The sequence below is a fragment of the Thamnophis elegans genome, chromosome 12 (genome assembly GCF_009769535.1).
Source record: "Thamnophis elegans isolate rThaEle1 chromosome 12, rThaEle1.pri, whole genome shotgun sequence".
In the NCBI taxonomy this organism is placed as follows: Eukaryota; Metazoa; Chordata; class Lepidosauria; order Squamata; family Colubridae; genus Thamnophis; species Thamnophis elegans.
Genome location: NC_045552.1, coordinates 38,775,665 through 38,796,027, shown reverse-complemented (window position 1 = coordinate 38,796,027; position 20,363 = coordinate 38,775,665). Strand labels below are relative to the sequence as shown.

Genomic DNA, 20,363 nt, shown 5'->3' with positions numbered 1-20,363 from the left:
TGTCCTGTCTTTCAGGGAATAAGGATCTGGGAATCAGGGGTGAAATTCAGGAGGTTCTGACCGGTTCTGGAGAACCGGTAGCAGAAATTTTGAGTAGTTTGGAGAAGTGGCAAATCCCACCTCTGACTGGCCCCACCCCCATCTATTCTCTGCCTCCCGAGTCCCAGCTGATCGGGAGGAATGGGGATTTGGCAGTATCCTTCCCCTGGAGTGGGGAGGGAATGGGGATTTTGCGGTATCCTTTCCCTGCCATGCCCACCAAGCCACACCCACAGAACCGGTAGTAAATCAAAAATTGAATTTCCTCACTGCTGGGAATCAATCTGAGGCTTGGGATACCGGAAACCTTAAAATGTAGAGTGGATATCATAGGCAGAAGGACTTATGAGTAAAATTTCTTAGTGAATTTTCGGAAAATGATTGCTGAATCCTATTCTGGGCCATTTTTACTACTGCCTAGCTTAGAAACTCCCAAGGCCTCTTCCGTTCTTTGCTAAAGGTCGTGCTTTTGACTACGCATCAGTTTGAAGCTTTCATCCAATATAGACCGCTTGTTGCGTCTCAACCTCCTTTGTCTCTTGAGGTGGACGATCACACCAAGAAGAACACTGGCCGTGATGAAGAGCACCACTCCAGCAACAGCAAGAGTCACAATGGCTGCTTCTACATGTCCCTGGACTAGCCTTGAGCCAAACAAAACGATCTCATGGGAGATTTTCTCTTCAGAAGCTTCCACATGCTCCTCTTCAGAAGGACCCACAGGTGCCTCTTCGGCAGTTTCTGCTGGAAGTCAAAGAAATTATGGAAAAGTCAAACTACAGACCAAGAGGAATTCAATAACCTAAGCCATTGAAAACTGGAGAACAACAGCGATAATCGTGTAATAGCAATAATTCAAGTAAATTAAAAAAAACTCTCTACGATTGGAAAACTAAATGAGGAACAGGGCTAAACTGGAAATCCCGTGAAATCATTTAGAATTGGGGATTGTGCCAAGCTGACTGAACAGAATCTCTTCCAGTTGTGTCATTCTTGAGCTTAAACCTGGCGTCAACTCTCCCGCGTCATGGTAGAAGGGGGAGGGAGTACATTCCACGCATACTGTCGGCTGAAGTTGGATCTCAGATTACTGCAGCTGGCTTGGGAGGGGTGTCTCTTACAGGGGAATGTGATCATGACACAGACTGAGGGGAGGGAAGGAACGGGGTAAAGTTCAGAAGAAAAATCAAACAAAGCACAGGCTTGACTGTGAACAGATATTGCCTAATGGATCACCCAATAAATCACTGGTTTTGTACTAAAACCTTGACTTGATAATTAGGGCATTAGGGAATCCAGGACACCTGGATTCATACGTTACACTAGTCCTTGGTTTTCCTGAAATTGGCAAGCCAAAGCCAAGGACTGAGCTAGCTTGTTCAAGTACAGCATGGTTGAGCATGATGTTTAACTGCACTTCAGGCAAAATGCCATAGTGGCGTCCCAGCAGTTTCACCTAAACCAAAATCTGAAAACCATGGGTAAGAGGCAAACTTGCTAGCATAAGCTATGATTAAATAAGGGTTCACCAGGTAATATTCAGAAGAGAATTTCCAGAAGATAAGAGGAAAATTGCTGGAGGTTGTGCCAAGTTGGACTCCTGAGTTGTAAGAGATTAGCAATATTTCAGGACACTTCCAGAGGGTGACTATTTGGGATCACAGGACAAGAACAATGGGAGCGAGAAAAGATTTCAAACTTGGAATATCTCTATCAATCATGCTATCTGAAAGAAATAAACAGAATAACAGAGTCGGAAGGGACCTTGGAGGTCTTCTAGTCCAACCCCCTGCTTAGGCAGGAAACCTTATACCATTTCAAACAAATGGTTATCCAACATCTTCTTTAAAACCTCCAGGGTTGGAGCATTCACAACTTCTGGAGACAAGTTGTCACACTGATTAATTGTTCTCACTGTCAGGAAATTTCTCCTTAGTTCTAGGCAGGGGTGGGATTCAGCTGGCTTGGACTGGTTCGGTTGAAACAGATGCTAATTTTACATCAGGTTCGCCAAACCGGTAGTTGCAAGGACTGGCTGGCCCTGCCCATTCACCCCCACCCCTTCCAGGAGTCTCCGCACAGCCCATTTTGGCTGTCAGGTAAGTGCAGGGCCCATGCAGAGACTCTGCGAGGGCGAAAAATGGGCCTTCCGGAAGTCCGGAAACAGGCCTGTTTCTGGCCTCCAGAGCCTGGGGGAGGCCATTTTCACCCTCCTGGTGGCCCGAGCCTTGGGAGGACGGAACCTCCAGAGCCTGGGGAAGACGGAACCTCCAGAGCCTGGGGAGGACGGAACCCCCCCATAGTGCAGGAGGCTGAGTAGGCCATGCACACCATAGCCACGCCCACCCAGCAACCAGGCGGAGAACTGGTTGCTAAAAATTTTGAATCCCACCCCTGGTTCTAGGTTGCTTCTCTCCTTGATTAGTTTCCACCCATTGCCTCTTGTTCTGCCCTCAGGTGCTTTGGAGAATAGTTTGACTCTCTCTTCTTTGTGGCAGCCCCTGAGAGATTAGAACACTGCTATCATGTCTCCCCTAGTCCTTCTTTTCATTAAAGATATCTGAAAAGAAATATGGAAAGAAAACACAGTACCTGCAATTTTGAATGTATGGTATCTGCAATTTTCTGCATCTGAAAAAAAAAAAGGCAGAATCAGGACTGTTTTGCAAAGCCCAGAGGGAGATGGAGGACACCCAAAGCAGCACAAGGAATCCATTCATGGAATCCAGCTTTTACAAAGAGGAATCCATCCAGATCTTCTTTTCCCTTAGCATCACGATGTTCAGCCCTGTTTCAAGCAAACAGGCCTATGTGCCCATCCCCAGAGCTCCTTGGGGCTGCTGGATTAGCAACCACATTTGAACTTTTGAATGGCTTCTTTAGAGAAGTCCAGACCCTGATTCCCAATTATATACATTCTTCACAGTTCACCGCTAAGTGAGCACATCTGCTACACCATTAGCTTTTCTGGTCCTTCCAGCTGCTGTTCTCTACTGATCCATCGCTTATCCTGAAGTTTTCCTACCATGTTTCCCCCAAAATAAGACAGGGCCTTATTTTCTTTTGGCCCCCGAAATAAGCGCTTGGCCTTATTTTCAGGAAGGTCTTATTATTTTTGAGGTGCAGGAGGCCCCTTAATCTTGGCCTGCGGCCTGTGGATCAGCTGATCCAGAGAGGGCCATAAGTTCTGTCTCTGTTTCTGGCACATTCTTGCCAGCCCTAATGTCGCTGGGCCTGCTGCTGTTTTTGCGGCCACCACTAAGAGAAGGGGCACGGTAGCTAGGATTTGTGGGAGCGGCCTCCGTGAGGCCATTACGTGGAGATGGTAAGTGCATATGGGGCACATGGGGTATATTTCTCCCCCTCTTTCGCCTCCAGGAAATGCTGGGAACCAGCTGCGCATGTGTTTAAATATTTTAAGGGAGGGCTTATTTTGGGGGAGGGCTTATTTTAGCAGATGTTCTCAAAAGCCTGATTGGGCTTATTATCCGGGGAGGTCTTATTTTCAGGGAAACAGGGTAGTTCTGGAATTTTGTCCTTGGTTTCCAAGGGGGTTGGATGTGCCTTGGAGCCACTGAATGATTTTGATGGGCACAGCTCCCCAAACAGATTGAGCCCTACTTGCACCACGAACTTTCTTCTTACCTTGGCGTGGTAGGATTGTGAAAAGCGTCTCCATACCAGCATGGATATGGTCAGCCACATGGCAGTGAAGAAGCCATGTGCCAGGATTGCCACCCTGCATTTCCACCATCTCAAAGGTCCCAGGGAAGAGATCCACCACATCAGCCCGGTAACTCTTGCCATTCTGACACACAAAAATAGAAGGACAATGAGTGAAAACCTAAAACAGGGGTGATTGCCAGAGTGTAATGTTTAGCTACTACCAATTCCATGGTCAGAGAGTTAGGCATTTTATAAGTTTGCTCAACTTAGTTGGCTTGGGGAGACCCAGGGAGAGGAAAGAAACCAACCTGCCAACTTGGGACACACAAACTAACTAAATGCAAGACAGGAGCCCCCTGTTGTGGCCCTCCAGGAGCCAGCAGAGCTGGCTGCAGATTCAGACAGTGAGGAGGCTGAGGGGGAGCATGGCCAATCCTGGAGTCTGGAGAAGGCTCGAACAAGGGCTCTCCATCGGGGGCAGAGAGGGGACCAAGGCCATCTGGTAGTTATTTGCTGCCTCCAAAGTCTTACATCAGCGAGGCAGAAGAGCCTGTTCCCAGTGTGCTCATGCGCAGAGCTGCCAGAAGGCAAGAACAATTAAGAAAGCAGGGTCGACTTGGGAGTAAGGCTTGGAGATGAGTGGCCTTTCCCATAAGACAAAAAAAAAGGTGCAAATGGGATGTCAGCCTTTGTACGAAGCAATTAGTTCATCTGGTCAGTTCAAGCTTTGAAAAGTTCTGTTTGACTCGGTGCTAAGTTTGGCCTTGCTCTGCATTTGGCAATTAGGTCTCTGGCAGCCTTCCAAGGGAGATAAGGTGGGTGTTTATCAACATTCCCCTGAAAGACTGCGGCAACTTGAGCAGACATTTGCCGGAACTTTCAGAGTGTCAGGTTTCCAAAATAAATGCCCTAATTGATTCTTGAGTCTCGAGGCAAATTTCAAAAGAAAATTAGTCATTTATTAGGAGCATTTTTTTGGCAAGACCTTATTTGAATAATAGCTGAACTTTACCCCTGTTCCTTCCCTCCCTTCAGTCTGTGTCATAAATCACATTCCCCAATGAGGTGCACCCCTCCCAAGCCTGCTGTGGTAATCTGAGATCTGACTCTAGCCGAAAGTATAGGTGGAATGCGCTCCCCTCCTTTCTCTCACCATGGCAACTGTCAGAATTGACACACAGATTGTTTGTAAAGCCTTGCAGGCTCTGAATGACCATAATTTCCAGCCGCATAAATAAAAGAAGGTTTTGGGAATTAAGATTGTGATTTAGGCTTTCTCCGGAAGCCTAGGCCAGAACATTCCCAGACTCTTTCTCTAGATTTGTCCTTTAAAGGGGGGGGGGGATCCCCTGCATCAGTTTGGGGAGAGTCTCACCCGGTAGGTGAATGTCTCTGCATGGAAGTGAACGGTGTGCACGTCAATCTCCTGACCCATTCCCAGCAGATACCAGTTCACCCAGTCTCCTTCACACACCTCCAGCCCGGGCAAGTTTGCATATACTTTACCATTGATTGCTAAGGAAAGAAGAGATATCTGGTGAATAACGGCAGGACTTTTGTCTCGTGAAGAACCACTCACCCTTCCAAAGTGAGCCTTTGCATTTCTCCTTAGGGTCAGATCAATTTTATCTTTGCAAAACTGTCAGCAATTCTTCTCCCTGCCTCTGACTCAATCACACCCACCACGAACAATGGGGCCAGCCTACAATCTTGTAAGAGTTTGTTGCATAAATTCAAATCCAGAAAGCACACACAGATAACTGATGCAGTAGAACTCATTAACTTCTTTATATGCATAAGAAGAGATGAATAAATGTATAATACCAACAGGTGGTTCTTCCAAGCAAACACAAGTCAGGAGAGTTACAGCCAAACGTAGTTAGTTTCATTTCAGCAGACAAGCCCAGACAGACTGCTAGTTTACTTCTCAGAGCAGCAGACTGCTTAAGTTTCCATTTCAATTCTCTGCACAGACTCGGATCTCTTTAAGCTCCCATTGGCTGACTTAGTTGCTTTGCCTATTCATTGGCTGACCTTGTTCCCATGTCTCTCCCAGTCATGAATATTTTAACAAATCTCCACCCCAATGGAGGACTTTGAACTGCACTTCACTTTGCTGAAACGTTTTGGAGTTTTGGCTTCTTCATTCTCTGTCATATCTTGCCTGATGAAGAATTTAGAGGCTATCATAAATGATATAGACCAAAAAATATATACAAGTAATCTTCAACTTATGATCATGCATGGCAGAGATCCGACGACCAGCTGGCTGGCAGGAGGTGCACGCTCATGCACGGTGGAGCTGAACTAGGGCGATGGCTCGCACGCCCACAGAGAGGGCCCTGCGTCCCACATGTGACACGCATGCCATATGTTCACCATTGTGGTACTAGGGTAATGAAATGTCTGCAATGAGTAACCAGGCTGAGAGACCATCAAGGAATCCACAGTTCAACCCTGAACTACAGATATTTTCTTCTATTGAAAATGACTTTTTTATGACAAAACCTCTATCTAATCATCTCTTCCTAAGGAAATTAAATTTGTATCCATACTGGCACTCCACCACTCTCAAGCACAATGTGCACGTGGAACAATCTTTTTTTTTTTTTTTAGAAATGTGTTTTTCAGAAAGAGAGTCCCATTTCTTTTTGCAACGTGCAAAGGCATCATCGCTCCTAATACAAAAAAAAGGAAAAGAGATCTACAAACCATGCATTTTGTTGCTTTCCATAAATTCTTCGTCCTGCTGGTGGGAACGGTTCCAATCCCCTTGGATATAAATCTTCATGTTCTCCTCAAGGTACCAAGACTGATTTTCATCAAAAACCAAAAAGAGGAGGGCAAATTCCTTGCTCACGCCTTTCCTCCTCCCGTTAGAATCCAGGCTCCCTTTACGACAAACTTTCAGGGGCCCAACGAGGCCACTGTACAAATCCTGCCAGAAAAGGAGACAGCAAAAACTCTCTGCGTACATTTGCTAGAACTCTACACTCTTTTTATTAACACACCATCACAGAGCACATCCAGCTGCATCAGGCAAGGCCTTAAACTTTGGTGGTTCCCAAACTTTTTTTGGCCATGCCCCTCCTAAGCGTCTCTAAAATTCTGATGCCCCCCCCCCCCATCCTGTGACATATAATTCTTATTTTACTCAAAAAGTGAACTCTACTCAAGCGGAGGAAGCCTAAAAGGTCATTAACTTTGGTGTGGGCTTCAGCCGATGCTAGTCTCCACCTTGACCACTAACATTTCCTTGGGCAGCTCCATCCCGCGTTGGGAGAGGACATCATCAACGAAGGAACTGAAAAACACACACCTTGACACGATCCACTGTGGAATAGTAGATCCAACTCACACAGGCTGAATCGTTTGGTCCTGGACCAGATCTTTCGGGAACATCCCATTGATAGGTTACAATTCCTCCTAGGAGAGAGAAATTTCAACACTTTTGTTAGGAACTTTAGCAACAGGGGATTTTGCATCTGAAAATTCAGGCCTTCAGATATAAAGGCAGATTGTAGGCTGCCCCTGGTGTTTATGAGGTTGCCTTCCTCATGAACACCAAGCTACAAAATAGCACAAGCAATTAGAAAACTAACATGTTTATCAGCAGACCTAAGTTACTATACGGAGATTTAAATTACTACAGGGCATCGGCTAATATCCAGGACTGCCTTTGTCCCATTGTTGATTCAACAATAATACTTTTATTGGAACAATAGTCTGCCTGTGTTCTTCTCTGATCTTTGCTAACTTTCACAAACCAAATTTATATTTTATGCTTCTACCAGCACAGCACTACCTAGTTGACTGGTTAAGAATATTGTTCTCTGCTATTGTGCATCTAAAATCTGATTGGAGTGTGTTGGTTTTTCTTATACAACAATGTTCTTTTTAGCTGTTGCTCAAAAACCCCGTTTTGACTGTGTTCTGTATTTATTTAAATATAAATTTATTTAAATATTTCTGCCTTTTTAGGACAGCATTGAAAATTCTTAGGCAAGGTTGTCCTCATTTTAGGGCAGATGACGCAGTTGTGGACTTTTTGCTACACAGAAACACCAACACAACAGTACGTAAATGAAGAAACAAAACTCAGGCATATAGATTGCCAAGAAAATGTCGGCAAGACTCACCTGGCACTGCTGTGTTAGAGTCCCTGTGGTTCTTTTCCAGGACTCCATGGGCATGAATGGAGTAAGGCCGCGTGGCATTGTTCCTAAAAACTATATTCAGCACATCTCCCACTTCTGCCCAAATAAAGGGACCTGGAGGCAGAAAGGATAAAGCAAAAGAAGAGTGGCTGGGGGTGTCAGGCATGCCTCCTTCAGAATCCAAGAAACAAAAACCTCAATTCTATTTGAATAGAGATAAAGTACTTTTACTAGATTTGAAAGCAGCAAAAAGGAAAGCAAGATCTGAGCCAAAAAGGCATGAACAAGTGCATGTCAAATGATTACCCAGCCCCCTCCCTCCAGTTACCCCAGCCCAGTGTCCAATCTGCAACTCCCTAAAGCGTCATGTGGGGTGCATCTTCAAAAGGCCTCATCAGGTTGGTATGCGAGACGATTGGCCTTAACCAAGTCCAAACATCAGCCATCAGCATGCGCAGAAGATGGTGAGAACAAAACTCCCTTCTACATAACTCCTCCAGTACCACACAATTCCCTTCCACAATACCATGCCGTCACCCTCCCCGTTTCTATGGCAGCCAATAGCAAGCAAGCGAAGCAGAGGCTGACAGGGGGGTTGCAAAATTTCAGTGTTTTTTTTTTTCCTGGTGAACAGCAATGTGTAGCCCCCTCCAAGCAGCTTCATAGAGCAACATAACCACTTGGTTTCCGAGGAAAGGAGCCAGCGTTTTGCTTAGCTCTCCTGGACCCCATGGCTTCCTGACCAGCTCAAGGCATCGGTTTACTCTCCAAAGCACCTGAAGGCAGGGCAAGAAGCAAGAGATGGAAGCTTATCGGAGGAAGATTCAACCTGGAATTAAGGAGAAATTAGGGAGAACGATGAATCAATGAAACAATTTCCTTCTCAAGTGTTGTGGATGCTCCACCCCTGGAGGTTTTCAAGAAAAGATTAGACAATCATTTGTCCAAAATGGTATAAGAACTCTTGCCTAGGGCAGAGTGTTGGACTAGAAGACCTTCAAAGTCCCTTGAAGCCCTAGGACACTAGCCTTCCCAGGCTTTGATGAGCAGTGCCAGAAAATCCAGAAAGACCTGTTGTCCATCACACTTCCCCAAAGCTTGTAGGGACGTCTCTAAAGAATCCAGTGTGCTGACCAAAAATTGTTTTATGGACACTTCTCTGCCCACTCCGAGATGCTTAACTTTCCCCAGGCATGAGGTCAATGCAAAAGCTCTTGGAGTTTTGGAAAGGCAGGCAAAAAGCAATAATACACGAACACACAAAAATTACAAACCCAATTGCAAAAAATACGACTTCAGCAACAGTGGTCAACATCTGGGATGCCCTAACTGATTCTGTGGTTTCTTCCCCAAATCCCCAAAACTTTAACCTCTACTGTTGACCTCACCCCATTCCTAAGAGGTCAGTAAGGGGCATGCATGCCTACCGTCCCTGTCCTAATGTCCCCATTTATTTGTACCCATTTCCTGTGTTCTTATTCATGTTTATCCTTATTCCTGTTATCTTGTATATGAGTGTCAAACTAAATAAATGAATGAAATGAATAAAAATAAATAAATAAGCTGAAGTGCTTTCTCAGGGCAAATGAGGATGACCTGTCCTTGACTTGCGATGGCAATTGGGACCGGAAGAACTTCTGTCACAAAGGTGGTCCAAGCCGGGAACGGCACAGGTGCAGAAACACTGGGGGGCTGGGAGGGGGCGGGGAGAGCGCATTATCCCAGTGACTTGAGACTCTTGGATGGTGGCTTCCCCTTTCATTTTCTGGGAAAGTCAGAAGGAAAGATTGCAAATAGCCACCATGGGATTGCAGGACGCTGCAGTCAGTCAGAAGTGCAAACCAGCTGCTGAGGGCCCAGATCGCAGTCCTGTGGCTGCAGGGCTGCTGGACTTTGCCGGAACTCCAAGGACCCATCAGGAACCACAATTACTTTCATGCCATCATAACTTTGAACATTGTAGATCCTTGATGGGGAACCTAGGGCAGGCGTGCACAAAGTGGCACGTGGACCCATGTCACCTGCCGTTGCCTGTTCCTCTTCTGGGTTTCTGGCATGCATGTGCACACACCAGATGATCAGTGTGCACATGCACAGAAGCAACCGGAAGACTTGCTGGCCGGCGCACATGTGCACTCCAGAAATCGGAAGTACATTTTCTGGCACGCGCATGCCTCCTAGGCAGCTCCTCCTCCTGGTTGCAGCCCAGACGAGCGTGTGCATGCTTCCTTTTTGGCACTTGGTGCCAAAAAGGTTCCCCATCACTGCTGTAGATGCTGTATGAATGGTTGCAGGCCAAGGACTATCTTGAGGGCCTTCCCCCCATCCAAATAATCTCCCCCCACCGTCCACCCAAAAGCCACGTGGGGTTGCCCAGGGCAGGAGTCCTTATTCCATCCTGGGCAAATGATTGTTCATCTTATCCATATTTAAAAGACAATCTTCCATTCCTGGGATGGAAATCTCTTAGTTGAGAAGCTGCAAATCTTATCCCAGGAATCTATGAAAAAGACGCACTCTTGAAAACAATGCCAGAAAGAGTTTAAAATTCTACTAGCTGGAATGAAAGTCACACCAGAAGGTTTCAGTGGGCTACCTAGTATCCCCAGATGTTGCTCAGCATCTGTTCTCTTCTTCGGGGTCTTGAATGTCCCGTCTGTATATTCCCTATAAACAACTTTCTTGTATCGGGAGCCCAGTCGTCCATTCTCACGGTTGAGGAATATGTCGCCATGCCTGTGAATTTCAAAATTCCTTTTTCGCATGAAAGATGCATGGTTAGCACAAATGAACAGCTTATAAGGGTGTGTATCAGGCTTATCATTCATTGCTTTGGGCAGATTTAACTCATGGAAACCTGGCTTTAACTGATCTGGACCAGGCTGACAGCAAAAGCCGGTAAGGAAATCAGACGGATGTAAAAAAGAAAAAAGTTCAAAAATATTTCTGCAAACCTTACGTATGATTTTTGAGTCCTGACGTGGCCTGGGGAATTTCAACAGATGGAAACTAATTAAGGAGAGAAGCAACCTACAACCAAGGAGAAATTTCCTTACAGCAAGAACAATCAATCAGTGAAACGGATTACCTCCAGAGGTTGTGGGTGCTCCATTACTGGAGGCTCTTAAGAAGAGATTGGACAGCCATATGTCTACAATAGTACAGAATCTCATGCTTGAGCGGGGGTGGTTGGATGAGAAGACCTCCAAGGTCCCTTCCTGCTAATTGCTCACTTCTCTGAGCTGTCAATAAGCTTTTGCTGATATTCAGGCAACACTTAATTCTCCAGTAAGTGAGGAACCTCCAGTGTGAGACCACAGAGAACAGCACTTGGTCTCCTCTGAGAAAAATCCTTCAGCTCAGGGGTGAAATTCAGCAGGTCCTGACAGGTTCTGGAGCGAAAACTTTGAGTAGTTTGGAGAACTGGCAAATGCCACCTCTGGCTGGCCCCAGAATGGGGAGGGAATGGGGATTTTGCAATATCCTTCCCCCTGGAGTGGGGAGGGAATGGAGATTTGGCAATATCCTTCCCCTGCCACACCCACCATGTCACGCCCACCATGCCATTTCACGCCCACCATGCCATGCCCACCAAGCCACCCCCACAGAAGCGATAGTAAAAAAAAAATTGATTTTCACCACTGCTTCAACTCCTTATTGGCTCTTCTCTAGGCTAATTTTCTAGGGCTTCTTCTCATCCCACTAATCGGCTTCCTTACCTTCCTCAGGATCGTTCCCCATTATCCTACCTCTCTTTTAAAATTCTGGCCTGTAAGTCTAATTGATTTAAACATCTTTCAAGAGAATCCCCCCAAAATAACACGATTGACTACATCCCATTTCCCAGAAACAAATCCCCGGAAGCAGAGCTGTCTCCGAAGCAGCACCGATACCTTTCCTCTCCTGAGTTGTTGTGCCTTTCTGACTCCCAGCTGCGGTCTGGAGCGTAGTCCCACTCCGTCTCCTCCGCCATGATATAAAAGGTCCTCACGGTCCCATACTGTCGGTTTGGAAAATAGGTCTTTTCCCCACACTGCCGAACAGAGTATCTGCCTCTCATTCCATTCTGATAGTGGTTGCTGGTCTGACAGTAAACACCAAAAGTGCCTGGAAGGAGGCAAACGAAGCTAATGAGAAGATGCCCGGAATCAGGATGGGAGCAAAGACACCCTTAAAGCTTCTCTACCAACTTTGGGAAAGGCAGATCAAAGTTCTCTCAGATCTGGCAACAGGCCAACATTTTTTTTGAACATCACAGGTGTGCATCCTCCGGTTTAAAGAAATAAAACAAAATGCTTAAACTTTTCCAGGGACTGGGGATGGGGGTAGTAGTATTTATGGATACGAGTAAGTGGGGACAGGGACGGTAGGCATATTAGTGCGCTTATGCACTCCCCTGACAGACCTCTTAGGAATGGGGTGAGGTCAACAGGAGGCAGTCTAAGGTTAAAGTTTTGGGGGTCTGGGGAAGAAACCACAGGAGAAACCGCAACGCCTCATGTGCCCTGACAAATGGCTCCACGTGCCACCTGTGGCATGCGTGCCATGGGTTTGCCATCACGGTTCTAAAGCCTCTGGAAAGCCCAGTCAGTCTGGCCAAAAGTGCGGGACAATATGGGAAGCTGTGGTTCCCCACGCTGTGAAGGGCCATGTCAGTTTCTCAGTCCCGAGAGAGGGAAGGGGGGCACCGAGTTATGCCTTTACCTTGGTTATCGGGCTGCATGAGGGCTGTGACGAAGGTGTGAGGGAAGAGACTGGCTGTATCTCGCCTCATCCCATTCCTCAGGATGGTGTTTCCTTGGAAAACAACCCCATGAATGTCGGTTTCACTGCCAAAGCCCAGCAGGTGCCAGGATACGGTATCTCCTTTGCACATCTCCAGGAGGGGCAAATTTCCAAAGAGGAATCCATTGATGGCTTCAATGCAAAAGAAAACAGGGGAGAAAAAAATCAACAGTAGGCTGAATTTTCAGGGGACATTTCATCCAGCAATAATTTGGGAATGCTCAAACTGAGTAGAAAGCAGGATTCGAACTCCAGAAATCAAAAACTGAGATAAAAGAGGGAGGGGAGCAGTGGTGGGTTGCTCTTACTGTCACGCTGATAATGCGCTCGCATGTTCTGTTCGTGCACATGCCTGACTTGCACTGTGCACGCATGCGCAATCCACCGCCCCTGCGACAACCAGCTGATTGTTGGGGCTTGCGCAGGCACCACATGCTGTGCGTGCGCACTTTGCCGTTTGCCATAAAAACAGGTATAGAGTGCGGGCGGGCAGGCAGGCCAAAAGAGCCACCATTCCGGTACGCTCTCAGCTGCTCTGGGCCACTACGGGTACGGCCATACTGGGCCGTACCGGCAGCAACCCACCTCTGGAGGGGAGAGGATTGCCAAACGCCTGGGCTGTAGCCCCCCACAAGAGCTGTGGGGCTGCCTCAAAGGGCAACTGGGGTGTTTTTTTTTTTTCCTAGCGGAAGAAAAAGAACTTTTGCTTCTCATCCAAGAAGCTTCATGGGTTCTGGTAGGGGCAATAGAAGACAACAGCTGCAGGGCTCCTCCCCTTCCTGCTTTTCCCCCTGGGGGCTTTGTCTGCTTACCAATTCCTGCCTCTTTGCTTTGCAGATGTTTGCCCATGGATGCCTCCACAGCCTCCCCGCCCCCTCTTTTGATACCAATGCAGCCCTTTCTGCTTTCCTTTTTCCCTTTATGGCTCTGATGCTTCCACAATCAAGGCAGCCATTCTTCCTTCCAGCCACTCCAAATCCAGGATAACTTGGCTGATAGCCAGGAAGAATAAATAGTTCAGCTTCTCAGGAGCAAAGCAGGAGGACTTCTACACGGCAACTTAAAGATGTCAAAAATAAAATACAATTAAGGGAGAGGCTGTGGGCGTGGGGTGGTACGCTTTGCTCCATCTGGGCAGAAACTCAAAGGATGCTGTCAAGGTACTGAGGATTTAATAGCTGCCAGCTGATGAAAGGTTGTAAACTGTAATCCGTAAAATGATGCAATTATAAGGCAAGGCTGATGCAATGAGGCAGCTATGGGATAACCCTTTTAAGACTCTGACGGGAGGTCCACACAAGTCTATATATAGGTGGCTATTAGAGGGTGTTTCTCTCTCTCTCATCATGTATTTCATTTTCTTTACTTGCATCTGTAGTGAATGGAAAGGGATTTTATTTAAACACGTGGGTGTCTATATATATTTCTGTTATCTATAAACCACTCTTAATTGTCTTAAGGCTCTGTGAGCTGTGTTTGTGCTCCTGGGTATATCTCATAATAACAGTCACGCTGCCAAAACTCTGACAGGTTATGGGCAAGGGTGAAATCCAGCAGGTTCTGACAACTGGTAGCAAAAAAAATTGAGTAGTTTGGAGAACCGATAGCGGAGATTTTGTGGAGTTCAAAGAACAGGCAAATGCCACCTCTGGCTGGCCCCAAGAGTGGGGTGGGAATGGCCACGCCCACCATCTACGCCCACAGAACCGGTAGTAAAAAAAATTGAATTTCACCACTGGTTATGGGTCCAGTCTAGAGAGAGGGCTAGAGTGACTAGAGGGCTTGGAGAGAAGAGTAACCCAGTGTGAGCTTGCACCAGAATAAATGGTTTAAATCGTGGTTAGCAGGCAGCATGGCCTCCGCTGGCGTAATGGGAGGAGGTCTCCTGGTGTCTCGGTTGAATGAGACAAACTACCTCTCCTGGAATGTGAGAATGGAGAGATGGGAGATGGAGCAATGAGGTTCTAGAGAAGGTGGACCAATGCCAGTGAGGATACTTAATGGGCCATTGCTAAGATATTTAAAAATGGCAACTGCTGACCAGCCTAAAACATAGGAGATCAGCAACCCAGGATAAAATGACTGTCTAGGCAGTGGCCGCAGGAGGTGAAGGACAGATAGGCACTGCAGCCAATCAGAGTTGAGACTGCTACTGGCCTGGAACACAGCACTGGAGAATATCTGAAGGGATCTAAGACTCCTAACTCAAAGCAGAACACCCCCGTGGACTTCTACAGACATTCATCCAAGCCATGAAGTGTAATGCATGTCTGGATTTCACTGCTGTAAGATGAAAACTTAAGCATTAATTGAGAAACCCGAAAGTGGGAAAACCTGGATTTCTAAATTTTGGACCTCCAGATGCTGGATTTTAATTCCTATAATTTTCAGCCAAGGTGGGCATGAGTGATGCTGGCTAGCAAGGATAGAAATTGGGTCAAGCATAACAGAAAACGGAGAGGAAGTCTACTGTTCACTACGAGCTCTATGAATTGTCCATGTTTGATTTTAATTTGCAGATTGTCCTTGTACAAGCAATAATGGAGAGAGCTGTTGCTTTCAATCTTTTCTTTGAAGGATGTCCTGAAACTTTTCCTCAAGGAAAAGGATGAGGTCAACCTACGTAAACACCAGTGGTGGGATTCAGCCAATTCGCACCACTTCAGGAGAACTGGTTGTTAAGTTTCTGAGCAGTTCGATGAACTGGTTTTTGGAAGAAATCATTAGGGGAGAGAACCAGTTGTTAAATTATTTGAATCCCATCACTGGTAAACCACCATTCATTGTCAATTTGTTCAAATATTTGCATCCACCACTACAAATTTGAGTTGCTATAATTAATATCTGAGGGTTATGATCTTGTTTGATGAGTCAGACTTTGAACTGGAACAGAATTTGGCTTTTGAATTCTGCTCTTGCCTTTTGGTACCCAGCAAGTAGATCATAGATATGAAATGTGGCTCCTCAGAGAAAGAGGCAAGACTCAGGAGAACAGTCATGCCCTACTCATGCTATAACAGGACTGTCAAACTCCTGGCCCACAGGCCAGATGCGTAACACATTGGCCATGCCCACCCCCAGTTTAGCGAAGGGGGAAAAGTCCTGATACATCATGTGATGCCTCCGTGATGATGTGAGTTTGACACTCCTGTGCTACAAACCCTAGAGATTGAAAGATTGAATTGGAAAACCATTTCCAACTTCAGGCCAGTCTTACTCAATGAATGTTGCTTCTGCTTCACTTGTTAATCTTTGGGTTGGTATAAAACCACACTCAGCTCTGATTCTTGAGATTTGTCTCTATGGAAATTTATTTTATTTTGTTTATATCCCATCTTTATTATTTTTATGAATAACTCAAGATGAACATATACAATCCCCACCCCCCAATAATAACTCGGTGAGGTGGGCTGGGCTGAAAGGCCATGACTTGCCAAAGTCAACCAGTTGGCCAAGGGAGGACTAGAACTCACTGTCTCCTGGTTGCTAGCCTGGTGCCTTCACCAGTAGACCAAATGTTGGTTTCTGCAGTGACATTGCTCTGTTTCCTGAGATCAAAACGACACTATAGAGCACTGCACACCAAGACAACTAGACACAGTTTTTTCCCGAACGCATCACTCTACTAAACAAATAATTCCCTCACCACTGTCAAACTATTCACTAAGGCTGTGTTACTATTACTATTAGTCATCGTTTTTATCACCTATCTCATCCCATTTATGACTGCAGGACTGTAACTTTGTTGCTTGTATCCTTACGATTTATATAGATATTGATTGTTTCCTGATTGCTTATTTGTACCCTATGACTGTCATTAAGTGTTGTAGCTTAGGATTCTTGATGAATGTATCTTGTCTTTTTATGTACATTGAGAACATCTGCACCAAAGACAAATTCCTTGTGTGTCCAATCACACTTGGCCAATAAAGAATTCTATTCTATTCTACTTTCCTCTATTCTATTCTATTCTATTCTTTTCATTTCCATTCTATTCATTATTCTATTCTATTCTTCTTTATTCTATTCTATTATTTCCTCTATTCTATTCTATTCTATTATTTCCTCTATTCTATTCTGTTCTTTCTTCTATTCTATTCTATTATTTCCTCTATTCTATTCTATTCTTCTTTCCTCTGTTCTATTCTATTCCATTCCATTCCATAGCATTCCATTCCTATTCCTATCTATCTCACATCCCTGAGCTCTGGTAAGAAATTGAGCTGCCATAAGATCTCCAACATCCTATCCTGCATTGGCTGATCCTTTGCTTTCATTCCCCAGTTTGGGCACATCGACATACCATGCATTCTATTGGACTCTTTGAAGATGTGATCCTCAACCAGTTCTTCTTTCCCCAGTCTGTATTTCAGATCCTTCCGATTTGTATTCAGATACCAGCTTAGGTTTTCATTAAACACACCAAACAAAAGGTAAAACTCTTTATCAATGCCTTTCTAGGAAACAACACAGAGGATATCAGGTTTTGATAACCGAGGAGAACATCTACTTTGCTATTTCAACCACCTCAGAGGACAGAGGGAATTTTTTTGGTAGCCTAGAGTTATGAAGTGGGTGAGAGATAGCAAAACATGTGGGAATAAAATATGAGGAACTGTTAAAACAACAGGACAATTTCTATTAACTTCTATGGTGACAACAGAAAGATAGTAAAATAGTTAGATTTGTTCACAGCATGCTTCTTTATCTACTTTATCTAATAATATTTGTAGAGGACTCATACAAGTTGGGATTAAACACATCTGGCAAACAGATGCAGCCAAAGCAAAACACACACACACACAAATTGTGGCGTAAAAGATAAAGGTTCCCCTTGAACATAAGTGCTAGTCATTCCTGACTCTAGGGGGCAGTGCTCATCTTCATTTCAAAGCTGAAGAGCCAGCACTGTCTGAAGACGTTTCTGTGGTCATGTGGCCGGCATGACTCAATGCCGAAGGCACATAGAACGCTGTTACCTTCCCACCAAAGATGGTTCCTATTTTTCTACTTGCATTTTTAGATGCTGTCGAACTGCTAGGTTGGCAGAAGCTGGGACAAGTAATGGAAGCTCACTCCATTACATGGCGCTAGGGATTCGACCCACTGACTTTTCAGATAGACAAGCTCAGTCTCTTAGCCACTGAGCCACCGCGTCCCACTTTGTGGGTTACAGCATGTATTAGAACGATAGCTGCAGTCTTCTGCCCCCAAAGCAAATCTGGCCCTACGGCCTCCCCAGCCCTGAGAATGCATGCCAGTGCTGGCCTGGGCTTCCAGCATCCAAAGTCTTCCCTCACAGGTTGCACGATTTCTCCACTTGGGATAGACATGAGCAAAGAAGACAAAGTACCTGCTGGTTTCTCTCATTGAGCGTGCCAGGCCGACAGACGAGTAAGGGCCCCACTAAGCCAGAGTTGGTGTCTCTTGTGGGATCCACTGCAGAAGAATACATCCAGGTCAGGCAGGGAGGGTCAGAGGCTGTGGGGCCAACATATGGTGGTACCACCCAGAGATATGTGAAGTTGGCAAATGGCTTGACGGATGCCCCATTTTTGAGCAGGTCTTTAAAATGAAGGGAGGAAAACCCAGTTATTTGTACATTTTCATTCATTGATCTATCAAATCATCTCACAGAAGGCCCTATGGGAACAGATGTTCCTGGCTGTTTCCATCTACAGGCATATCACCCCGTACAAAATGGCAATCGCGGAGCACCCAAATATGTCTTCCAAGATAATAATCACTAATCATTGCAATATCCATTTACTGGAAGACAAGGGTTAAGTTAGCTTAATTTCTATTTCATCCTTTCTTGGGGGCAGTGAAGGGAGAGACATTTTCAAAGGAAGTGTTGGGTTGCAACCACCAGTCACTGTTATTTTCAGAAGTTCTCAGAGTGGGCTAATGAAATGAGGCAGATTAAGAATGCTTTTTTTGCATTTTTTTTGCTAAAGCATTTCTGCATAAAAAAACTTTTAAAGCAGGGAGTTGCAGAAGCCTTCCGCAACTTGGCTTCCTTCACCTCCCATAATCCACAGCTGACATGGAGGACACCAGGTTGGAGTAGACCCTTATGAAGTTGCCAGTATTCCACATGAAGGCTTCCTATAAAACTGCTTCTGTAGAACTGGAAACAGCTTCTGTTTCTCAGCCCAAGAACATAATTTGCCTGACCTGTTCTCTGACTGAAAGGATCACGCCTGTTACATACTGTTTCCCCAAAGGCACTTGGCCTTATTTTTGGGGAGGTCTTATTATTTTTGAGGTGCAGGTGCAGGAAGCGATGGGCATTGTCACTGCGTTGCGCTGTTGCAGCAGCGAGGCATGTCGCTGGGCCCACCTTTCTTTTTGCGGCGGCTATGAGCAGGGCAGAAGGGGCACAGTGACTAGGGTTGTGGGAGCGGCCATTAGATAAGGGCATGTGGGGGGCGTAGGGCATGTTCTCCCCTCCCTTTCCCCCCACTCTCCGGCCTTGCCTCCTCATCTCATGCTGTTTCCATGGCAAGCAACCAGAGGAAATGGCGGGGACTGGTTGCACACAAGTTTAAATATTTTCGGGGAGGGTTTATTTTAGCGCATGCACTCAAAAGCCCGATTGGGCTTATTATCCAGGGAGGTCTTATTTTCGGGGAAACAGGGTATGTGTTTCATTCTGGAACACATTAAAAAAAATGAGCACAAAGAGGTTAGAAGAACGAACCATCCTGGTGTGGGGCTTCTTCCCACGGCTTCCCGTAAAGTCCACCGTGGGGCTGGATGCTGAAAGGCCACGAGGCTTTGTTGGCAAACATGACCTGAATGGTGTCACCTACTTCGGCTTTGATCACTGGACCTGCAAGGGAAAAGAGACAAGGGGCTGGATGAGCTACAACCACAACAGAACCAGCTTCAGAGGGCCTAGGTCAGAGGTCGGCAACCTTAAACACTCAAAGAGCCACAAGGGGCCTAACCGGAAGGCCCCCCCCCCATTCAATTCTGGAGCCGACCAGAAGTCCGGTTCCCCCACCATAGAGTCTCCTCCTAGTGTGGCATCCTTTTTCCTCTACCTGTCCTAACTGAAAGCCCTATCAATTGTGGAGCCAACCGGCGACAGGGAGCCGCAGCAGAGGGATGAAAGATCCACATGCGGCTCCAGAACCTTGGGTTGCTGATCCCTGACCTAGATCAACCTGGGTAGCAAAGAAAAACATTTGACCCTAGAGTGCCCAGTCGGGGCCCCTAGAGCCACCCCAAAGCTTTTGGTGGGAGACCCAGAACATGCTAACGTTGCTCTCAAATTGTTCTGTTTAATGTGATAAAAAGGGGGAAATAGAAAGGATTAGACAATGACAAGAGGCATCATAGTTTATTTTAATGCAAGCATCTCCAACCAGCAGCCCAGAAGATGCATGTGACCCTGGACAGCTAGCAATGTGGCTGAACAAGATTATAAAAAATATTTAAAAATAAAGAAATTTGTTATTTGTATAGGCTAATTCCTCTTCATTCAACATGGCCCAAAGCAAGACAAAAGTTTGGACAATCATGATGAACTGCCAGCTAATAATTCCAAAGTCTGTCTTCATTCCTACATTATCTCTTGAAGCATCAGCAAAAGTGGTTGCTTCCTCATTCTTATTCTGCTCTCTTTCCTTTTCATTTTAAAATATCAGAATAGGGCTATTTCACTATCCAGAATGAGGGATGCGGTGGCTCAGTGACTAAGACACTGAG

The 20,363-nt window shown here is 45.8% G+C and overlaps 1 protein-coding gene across 2 annotated transcripts in view; it reads right to left on the bottom strand.

Annotated features, from left to right (window-relative positions):
- Positions 1-229: 229 nt before the first annotated feature.
- The window catches only part of HEPH (hephaestin), a 42,757-nt gene continuing 22,623 nt past the window's right edge, over positions 230-20,363 (bottom strand). The window contains exons 10-22 of one of the 2 annotated variants that reach the window (XM_032228681.1): positions 19,351-19,482; positions 18,001-18,212; positions 16,951-17,104; positions 12,567-12,779; positions 11,756-11,969; positions 10,459-10,598; positions 7,845-7,976; positions 7,025-7,131; positions 6,418-6,643; positions 5,081-5,220; positions 3,685-3,847; positions 2,632-2,670; positions 230-783 (exon numbers count right to left, since the gene is read on the bottom strand). In XM_032228681.1, the coding sequence (XP_032084572.1) occupies positions 494-783; positions 2,632-2,670; positions 3,685-3,847; positions 5,081-5,220; positions 6,418-6,643; positions 7,025-7,131; positions 7,845-7,976; positions 10,459-10,598; positions 11,756-11,969; positions 12,567-12,779; positions 16,951-17,104; positions 18,001-18,212; positions 19,351-19,482 (2,162 nt within the window). In that variant the 3' untranslated portion in view covers positions 230-493. The remainder of the gene's footprint in view (positions 784-2,631; positions 2,671-3,684; positions 3,848-5,080; positions 5,221-6,417; positions 6,644-7,024; positions 7,132-7,844; positions 7,977-10,458; positions 10,599-11,755; positions 11,970-12,566; positions 12,780-16,950; positions 17,105-18,000; positions 18,213-19,350; positions 19,483-20,363) is intronic. The other variant, XM_032228682.1, reaches the window with a different exon arrangement.